The 9,724-nt window shown below is 48.9% G+C and overlaps 1 protein-coding gene across 6 annotated transcripts in view; it reads right to left on the reverse strand.

The window, feature by feature from the left end:
• The window catches only part of HSF2BP (heat shock transcription factor 2 binding protein), a 79,335-nt gene extending 69,687 nt beyond the window's left edge, over window positions 1-9,648 (reverse strand). For 2 of the 6 annotated variants that reach the window (XM_065942445.1, XM_065942440.1), the window contains exons 1-3: window positions 9,352-9,635; window positions 8,522-8,776; window positions 7,617-7,767 (exon numbers count right to left, since the gene is read on the reverse strand). In XM_065942445.1, the coding sequence (XP_065798517.1) occupies window positions 7,617-7,767; window positions 8,522-8,557 (187 nt within the window). In that variant the 5' untranslated portion in view covers window positions 8,558-8,776; window positions 9,352-9,635. Of the gene's footprint in view, window positions 1-7,616; window positions 7,768-8,521; window positions 8,777-9,351 lie in introns of all 6 variants that reach the window. The other 4 variants (XM_065942442.1, XM_065942441.1, XM_065942443.1 and 1 more) reach the window with 4 other exon arrangements.
• Between the last annotated feature and the right edge of the window lie 76 nt (window positions 9,649-9,724).

A 9,724-nucleotide genomic window follows, 5' to 3' on the forward strand; every position in this document is an offset into this window, starting at 1 on the left:
CTTGGGTTTGATCTCAGCTCAGGGAATGAGGATCCCACATGCTGTGGGGCAACTACTGAGCCTTGCTCTGGAGTCCCCAGGACACAACGAGAAAAGCCAGAGCACTGCAACTGGAGAAGCCCACGTGCCACAATGAAGACCCAGCACAGCCAAAATAGAAAATAGTGATAAATCATTCTGCCTTTAAAAAGACATCTCTTCTTGGCACTCACTGTTTAATGATTATCCTATATTCTAGTGATTCTCTCTCTAGTTCATATTTCTTTGGGCCAGAATAATTCTTCTCTGAGCAGAAACAGAGGTCCCCCTTCTCATTCATACCAAACTCCTGGGAAATTAATCTCAAAACAACTCCACAAATGCTTTAGAAGTCATGGAGTGCAGTGCTTTCCAAACCCCACTGCTAAGAACCCAAGTACCTCAGGGATGCTTATAGTTCTGTAAACATTTAATCAGTATTTCCATTTTATAATATGTTTTTTCAATGTTTTATTTGGAAATAATTTCAAACTTAAATTAATTGGATTAAAATAATACAAAGAATATCCAGGTGCCCGTTACACAGACTTACCTACAGTTAACATTTCACCACATTCGCTCATCATTTGGACCATACACAAGCACATACACACTATATTTTTTGGCCAGTTTAGGGTAAGTTACATTAGCACAATTTTTTACTTCTGAATACTTCAGGGAATATTTTCTAAGAATAGGGATACTGCCCTAGATACCCAGACAAATTAATACCTTTATCTAATTAACTTCAGACAAATTAATACCTTTATCTAATCTACCACGGACATTCGAATTTTGTCATTTGACCTAAGATTGCCCTTTATAGTATTTTTTTCCTTCAAGGTATAGCATCAGGTCCAGCTTCAGGTATTGCATTTAATTGTCATGTATCTTTAGAATGTCTCCTGTATTTTCTGTATGACATCCCGATATATTTGTAACAATTTAAAAATCATAACAACATACATGGAAGAACTTCCATTTCCAGCTAGCACAGTGACTGAACAGTTCAATCTTCCTCCAGGAACAAGTAGGAAGTAGAATCTGAACAAACCACAAAAAGCTGTTTCAGAGTATCTGAGTCAGCACACCACACAGGCCTGGAGAGCAGGACTCCCCAGAGGAGAGGGGGTGCACTGAAGGAGCAAGCCTAGCCTTCCTCAGGCACCTGCACACTCAAAAGCAGCACAGGCAGAAGCGGCAAGGCCAGGAAGAGCATGTCGCCAGGCAGAGGGAATTGAGCACAGAGTTATGAGACAGCTGAGACCCCACAGGCACCCAGCAGCATGTAAGGGTAGAGCAGCTACAGAGGAAGGCGTTGGGGGGGAGGGGGAGTGGAGAGAGCGCAGGAGGCCATGCAGAGCTATCAGCAGTCTTATGGCACTGGAGAGATCAGAACTGAAGGTCAGGGCCTCCTGGACAGAAGGACTCTGAGAAACGCCTCAAGCTCACAGTTAGATCCCCCAGAAGAACCAAAACCCTAAGAGGGAGAAAGAACTAGAAACAGGCCAGCTCAAACCAAGACCGAAATGAGCCATGAACCAGCTCAACCTGACTGGGTTACAGTGATCTACTCGGACTCCATCCTGAGAGAAGCCAGCGGGGAAGATCCTTGCTGGAGAAAAATATCACTTTCCAGAGCCTCGACACACTCCATTTTCTTTAAATCCATTAATCAATAATGATAATAAAAAAAATTACCATGACCACCAAGAAGAAAAATAGATAATATAAGTCGATCAACAGGTGATCCAGAGAGATTTATCACACTCAAACTCTGAAATAACTGTGATCAGTATGTTCCAGAAACAAGCAACAAGAGAGTTTCATCAGGGAGCTAGAGTAAAAAATCACCAAGTAGAAAATAAATACAAAAACTAATAAAGACTAATACCTAAAACTAATTTTACAATAAATCATAAAACTAATAAAGAACTGAGACTCAGATCCATACATAAATAGCCACTATGACAAAAGACACTAGCACAGGAGGAAAAACTGTCTTTCCGATAAACGGCACTGGGTCAGCCTGGCACAGATGGCTGGTGGCTATTCGTAACACAGACACAGACAGCACAGATTATACAACACCGCCCCCATCACAGCAAGTGCTACTGGACCCTGCTCACAGAGGCAAGGTGCTGCTATACAGATTTTACACGATACAAAGTGGTTTTTTCCACTGCTAAAAAACTATCAAATAACTCTTCAGTATATCATGGCTGCACTACTTTGTATTCACTGCTGAGAGTCAATGTACAAATCAAGTTGGTTCACAGGGCTGACATTTAAACATACTTATTCAAACAAGGAAGTTTTTAAAGGTAAAACTAATACTGCAGATTTTAAAATGTCAGCAGTGAGACTGCAGTTTATGTCTGGTGTCAACATGTAAAATTAAGTAATTCAGAAGCCTCTGACAAACCACCACTGAGGTGGCAAGTTATCCTCAGTGTACCATTTAGCATCTCAAACGCAACATAAATGCATTTGGAGAGTATTTTCTATAAGACAGTGAAAGTTTAAACAGGCTGAGTGGCCTTTCCAAAATGAACACCAGTCAACTACGAAAGACAAGAAATTAGACTTTGCGACTTAATTGAGAAACATAATATCTGACCCCGCTGACTGCAAGCTTCAAGATCAGTTTATTGAAAACCATCCTGATGTTGCAAGGGGAGCTGTTTAAAAGCTTCTCATTTGCAACTCATCTCTGGGATTTGTCTTTTTCTTGCTACTTAACAACCAAAATTAAAAGTGAAACTGGAGAGAATTTCCTGGCAGTCCAGTGGCAAGGACTCTGAGCTTTCGCTCACCAGGAACCACAATCCCACAAACTGCACAGTGTGATCAAAAAAAAAAAAATAGTAGCATGAAAACAAGAAATAGGACATTGAGGATGGTACTACAACTGTCTTCCAAAATCTCTAATAGTACACTTTTGTTTTCATCAAAACAACTTCATTGTACCCGCTGATTTTAAAAATAAGTGTTACAAAACTGAATTTTTCAAATAATTATACATAAAATACAACCTCCATTTATTTTACAGGTTGAACAACCACATACTACATAAACTTTTATTTAAATAAAAAAAAGGTAGGACTCTCCCAGTTTAAAACAAATTGTTGACACACACTGATGTGGTAGTAACTCCTTCACTGCTGGAAGAATAAGCCCGGGAGGGATGGGAGAGAAGGGGTGAGCTCACTTCCACAGTGCACAGCTGATCCTGAACAACGCCGGAATCAGAAGGGGAGACCCCTCCCCACCCGCAGCACAACTCTGCAGCCGGCAGCCAAACCCGCGTGAGGACTGTGCAGCCCTGCAGTTATCACGTGGACAGCCAGGACCCCTCCGCCTGAGGGAGGGCGTCCCAGTCCCAGCCACGCCTAGGCCAAGCACGTGCCAAAGAGGACGGCACGTTTAAACTCCGACACCTGCAGGGAGCTGAGCGCTGCCACCCTCGTAGATGTTCATGAGCAGCAGCTTGCAGAGGACTCCGTCCTCGGATTCCTGCTGCACCTGGCCCCCAGTTACTCTCGGACCAACCATTTCCCCTCACATCCTGTCACAAGGCAGAGTCCACACCCTCACGTAAAGTTAAGACCTTCCTTGACAAGCATTCTACATTAATTCTCCGTCTGCCAACCAAATCCTCAACATGTCCTACACTCAGATACAAAATCATTCCCCTGAAAGTGTCCTTTTGATCACTATTTAGATGTCATTTCCATGTGCTCATTTCCAACCGCCTCTCCTTTCAAATTTAAAATAATCCATCATTATTTTGTCTTCTATAAACTTCTCACATTTTCTGACATACCCCAATATCTATTCCACCTGTCAAGCAGGAAAATGAGCTTAATCCATACCCAACCCTGCTCACTCCCATTTGTGACTTTCATACATGCTGCATCCTAGCCTAAAAGTCTTCCCCTTTTCGGTCTAATCTTGCCTCTGCCCTCGACGCTCATCTGTTCCCTAAAGATTCTCAGGCAATACCCTTGCAGGATTACTCCAGCCTCTACCACCTACCTGCCCAGTTTCCCAAAGGAAACTAAGTTCCTATGCGAAAGGCAGACCTGACACCCATCACACCATCCTGTTTCCTGGCTGGCCTGTGCAGCCTGAGCCCATCCAAAGCACCAATACCTGCTCTCTGAAGGAACCTGCCCTACAGTTGGGTGTGTGGCTTCCCTCTCCTTCTTCCCTGCCAGCACCCACTCCTATCTTCACATTGCCCTTGTCTCTGGTTAAGATGGGAGGCACACAAAGCCAGGAGCTCCCCTGTACCACAGGCCAGGGAGAGGGGGGATAAACACATGCTACACAGCTCCTGCTGTTGCCCTGCGACCCCTGGACAGGCTCTGAGGGACCTGTTCTCAGAGCTCCAGCTCATGCAACTCCTCAAGGAATCAGCCAGGCTCGGAGAATATACCAACTTACACTGTAAGAGGGGGCTAAAACCATACTGTCTGAAGGAAACGTTCAGGATATTGTGACAGCATCTAACATGAAGACAGATATTGGTTAGATACGAACTGAGTCTGGGTAGGAGGTTAAGTCCAACAACACAAAGCCTTTCAAGCTGTGGTTTAAGGTGGGAGGGAGCTTGGGTGGGGGTTTCATTTTTTTGGTCTTTATCCGAAGAGCTAGGAGAAGCCACTGATAACTGATGTGAGCAGGGGAATGACAAAATTGAACTGAACTGTCAAAAACCAATTAGGCTACAGTATTCAGAGTGGACTGGCAAGTGGCAATGACTGACTGCTATCGGGAAGCAGGGATTCAAGCAAAATGACAGGGGCCTGGCCATGGGTGGTGGCAGTGACAGTGGAAGCAGCTGAGGAATTCTTGATGCATCCCTGAGGAAAAAGGTCCAAGACTCACTGGGAGATGAGTAGGGGGTAGAAGGGGAGTGAAGAGTGAGAAGAGAGGTGGGTAACAAGGAAGATCCTGGGTCTCCATCTGGATGGCATTGCCCTGGGGAGGCTGGGAAAGTCCAGTGTCCGGGGGGTGGGGGAGGCATAGCATGAGTCAGATGTGAGAAAGTAACTCTGGCTCACTCTGAGAAAGTGAAAATCTGTCCTGCAATCTGCTGGGCTTGGAGAACAGACCCAGAAAGCTGGCTGCCAAGTTAGCAGGAAACAATATTTCTACCAAGGACACACTGCAAGAGGAAACTGTCATGATGACCCCTCCCTCAGTGGCGGCTGGTTTGTTTTATCCTGTAAAACCCCAGACTACCAGAACTTCTGCTGTTTGGACTTATACTGGTGAGGAAGAAGAAACACATGCACTCGCCTGTGGGATGGCAGTTGCTGTGACAGGGAGCCCAGCCTGAACAGTCAGCTGGCCGCAGGGCTTCAAATTAAATGTTCCTAGACCTCATGTTCTTCTATCTACATTTTGCAGTTTCCAAGGAAACAGGGCCTGGGGCCACTGTGGTGAGACCCAGTGGGGACCCCTTCACACACAGCCCAACTCCACGTGGAGCCCTTGAGAACACAGCCTCGCCCACAGGCCATCTACACCCCACCCCATCGCAAATCCTAGAGCAACACTTGTCTCTTCCTCTGGTGGCAGGATGCCCACAGTTCCTTTGCTGCACTGAGTGGTCCCCCTCACTGCAACCAGGCAGTAACCTGACCTCGTCAGAACACAGGTCCTTCCTGAGGGCTGCAGGCCGATCACACTAAGACAAACACTTAGAATCTGAGTGAATGTGAAACAAGTAAGAACAAATGCCAAGTAGGAATTAGAAACAGGACCCCGGCCCCGGAGAAGAGGGGAAGCTAGAGGAAAGCCTAGGAGCCGCTGGCATCAACATGGCAACTGAAGCTACCAGTGTGCAGACTGCCCTTGGAGAGGCCACAAGGTGAGGGCAGAAACGCCTGAGCTCCTCCACTAGCTGGACGGCTGCTGCAGAGAAGGACAAACTCACAAAGCAGACTGAGAAGACCGATGGGAAACGAGGTGATGACACGGCTGGGAAGGCCAAGGGCTGTGAGGCAAGATCTCCCAAAGTCTGCCTGTGATCACGTCACCAGGGATGCAGTTACGGACCTTGCTTTCGTAACCACTAGTTTGATTTTGACAGAGGATTAGTCTCCAAAAATTGACTTTTGCTAAAACAGCTCATGAGAAGTCCCTGATGTGTTTTTCAGAATGCCAGTGTGTTAATCTGCAGTGAGAAGTATACCTACCCAGCAGGCTAACATCCTCAGCTGCTCGCCAGCACTCTCCTCCCCTAAAGACACAAGCACCCAAGATGACTGACTGCTCTTCTGAGGCTGCTGAATGCACGGGAGGTCGACAGTGACCTGGAGCTATGGTAACCAGTGATGGGGGGCATACCTGGCAACGTCCTGGGGGAAACAAAGAAGCCCTGCTGTGGACTTTGTGGAAAGGACTACTTACAAAGGGAAGAGCAGGGGCCAGAGACCCGACAAGGATGGTAAGGCACCTGGGACTGGGAGCAGCCCTCCAGCTGAAAGGAGGAGAGGGGACAGTGTTCCTACAGCCCGGTGAGAGCTGGGAATGAGGAGGAGGCCCCTGGGCACGGGTCACAGATGTGGAGGGAGCAGGAGGAAACACCGCCAACTCCTCCTGCCCATGGCTTCCTTCTGTCGGTGAGTCCTCACTGGCAACCAGTAAGGAGGCAAGAGGCAAGCTGTCTGCAGGAGCCCACCTTGCAGAGCACACCACAGGCCAGGGAGGGTACATCTGAGGACTTCTAAGGGAGAATAAACAGGCAGGGTGCCATGGGAACACAGCACTCTTGCATCTAACTGGATGCCAGCCCCTTGACCAGATGCCCCTCCACAAACCAGAGACATGTACTATTGACTCCAGACAGCTTCTTGTCTGGACTAGGGCTAATGATATGACCTGGCCCCCTAGACACACCTCTTCTAGAAGCTAGGCAGTGATGTAATGGTAAGTCAGCCTTAACCACTGATGGCTGATTTAACAGTAACTCAGCCTCTGTCAGGCAAGTAACCAAATCAATCCAAAACAGCCCCAAGAACTCCAATAGAGGCTTCTAGACCAATACCTGATGCAATGGCTGAGCTCAAATCTCAGAACCTGAACTGACAAGTTCTAACAACTTAAATCAGTGCTAGAACTGAGCAGTTCCTCCACCAAGAGACGGTATCTCTACAGACATGCCTGAATCCATGCAAGGTTGCTAACTGGCAAGATCCTTTTACAAGAAAGGATCCTTTGCATAAGAGGATCTTGTATAAGATTGTATGTATTTATATAAGAAAGGACTTAATGTTTAGAACAGAGGTTTTAAATAATAAAAGTATAAAACCCTTCTCCCAAAGACAAAAGGTGAAGAGTTAGGAACAGATACTCAGAAAGTTGGCAACCCTTCCTCCAACATGAAACTACACAAGGCCAAGTTACTCATTTGTGGGCCCCTCCCCTTCTTATGTCTTATCTGACTCTCCCAAAGGTAATTACAAAGACTGTAACAGTATCTTAAAGCTTATTTACAATCACTTCCCAATTATTTACATAAGGTAAACCTGCTGAAACACACTGCAGTCACCATCAGTGACTGCTGAAGATGAAGTATGACTCACTTTTTTCTACAATCTTTAATTTCTGGACGGTTTCCAGTACTTCCCCATTTAGTATTCTGGGTAAGAAGTCCCGTATTTGCATCACTTCAGTTGTCAGTCGTTCCAGGTCCTTCTTTCTGACTTTAACAAATTCTTCTTTAGTTCCCATGTGCTAGGAAAACAAGCAGATCTCAAGATTACAGCTCTCCTCAGATGACTAAAACCAGCAGCCCAACTCAGCTTGCTTCCTTTTCTTTGAGGCCTCCTGTGCTCAAAATAGTTTCAAACTACGTCTTTACCTAATGTACTGTTTTCTATGTATATTACACCCAGAGGGCTCAAGCCCAGTCTTCACACTGTGAGCCAGTTTTTTTAAAGTGCAAACAAGGCCCTATTCCAAAACCCCAAAGAAAACGCCAGCAACTTTTTCTTAACGCTCCGGCATCAAGAAATCAGGCGGAAAAGGCATCGGGGTGGACGCGTACTGGGTGCACCAGGCCCTTTGCGGGCCGTCCTGCTTCATTCAGACCACAACCCTGGGAAATGGGGAAACAGGGAAGCCAGGTGACTCTCAGGAACCCCAGGACCGGGGACACAACCAGGATCTGAAATCGACAGCCGGGCACCCCTGAGGCTGACAAGTCCAACACGGCCAGGGCCTTGTGGGCGGCCAGGCCCGGCCTGGCCCGGGGTCACAGGAACACGCCCACCGCCCCGTGCGCGGCCCCCTGGACCCGCACCCCAGAGGATTTGGGAGAATTTTCCAAGGCAGACATTGCTGCCTCCCATCCCCTACCCCGGGCATGCTGTCTGCGGACGACACCCAGGGCCCTCCCGAGCACACTGGACGGCACCCAGGAGCGGTGTGGGAAAGCCGAGGGCGACAGCTAGGGCCCACAGGCCGAGACCTGGATGGCCGCACTAACCCGACAAGCCTCCTCAGCGCTGCCAGCCTCGCTCATGACTACCGCGGCCTCAGCTTCTGCGCCTGCGCGGCGGCGCGCCCTCTGACCCTCACGCCAGAAAGCGCGGGAACACGTCCACGCCGAGAGTCAGGTACGGAGAGCCACGAGGCTCAGGCCCCGCACTTTTTGAAGCATTCTCGGCTGAAAGACCCAGTGTGGGTCGGCGGGATCCCGCGTTGGCTCTTCTGGCTTAACCAAACTCGTAAACTTTGTTAGCTGCAAAGTACAAGGACAATGAGACCCTAGCGTAAATGTCCGGTGAAATAAATAGAATAGGGCCTTTCCCGTTTGGCGAGGGATGTCAGACCAAGGGGTGACAGGTTCAAAGGAACCAGCAGCTGACCGCCTGGCTCCCACACTCAGCTCCCAGCTCCATGAGCAAAGGCCAAAGCTTTCTGACAACAGACTGCTCGAGGTCTGCCCTCGATAGGGAGACTTAGTCCAGTCCGCTGGTACCTAACTGAAACGGCTACTGTAAGCTGGGACACATCACCCAGTCCATTCAGCTGCCCCTACACGTCCACTGAGTTCGCACAGTGTCCGTGAGTTCAAAGGTACCAGTTACTGTACCACTAGAACTTTGTCTGTCTGAAGCTGGCCGCGAGCTGACACGGCCAAGTGCCCAGCGTGGGTGCCCTCTAGGCCCGCGGGCGGACCTCAAGTTCACGCTCCCAATCCTCGCGGCCGGGACCCGGGCACTGGGGGTCACCGGTCGCTGAGATCAGAGCGCCCTCGAGGGGGCTGCCCACAACATCCCGCCAAAATTCCCAAGGGCAGCCTCTCTCCCCCACCTCCACCCCGCCCTGGCGGCCGAGGAGTCCAAAGCGTTTCAAGACTCGGTGCCGCGTCTCCCGGGGGAACAGCTGCCAATTGGACGGGGATTTAGTGGAGTGGGCGCAAAGATTCTAGACCACGTAAAACTGGCTATAGGACTCTTCCCGTCCAACACGCAACGACGGTTAACCTCGCCGTCAACGGCGACGAGCTTTGGCTACCGAGAGACCGCAGAGGCGGAGAAGCGCGCCGCTAACCGGGGATGCGCCGCTCAGTCGGCTGCCTGGGCAGCCGCGCTAGCTCCCAGAACGCGCTGCGGGCGGCGGCCGGCGCCTTTGTGACGCCATCAGCCCGCGCGCCGCTGCACGCGCCACCGCCTTCTGCGCAGTC

Source organism: Muntiacus reevesi, chromosome 8, assembly GCF_963930625.1.
Source record: "Muntiacus reevesi chromosome 8, mMunRee1.1, whole genome shotgun sequence".
NCBI lineage: Eukaryota > Metazoa > Chordata > Mammalia > Artiodactyla > Cervidae > Muntiacus > Muntiacus reevesi.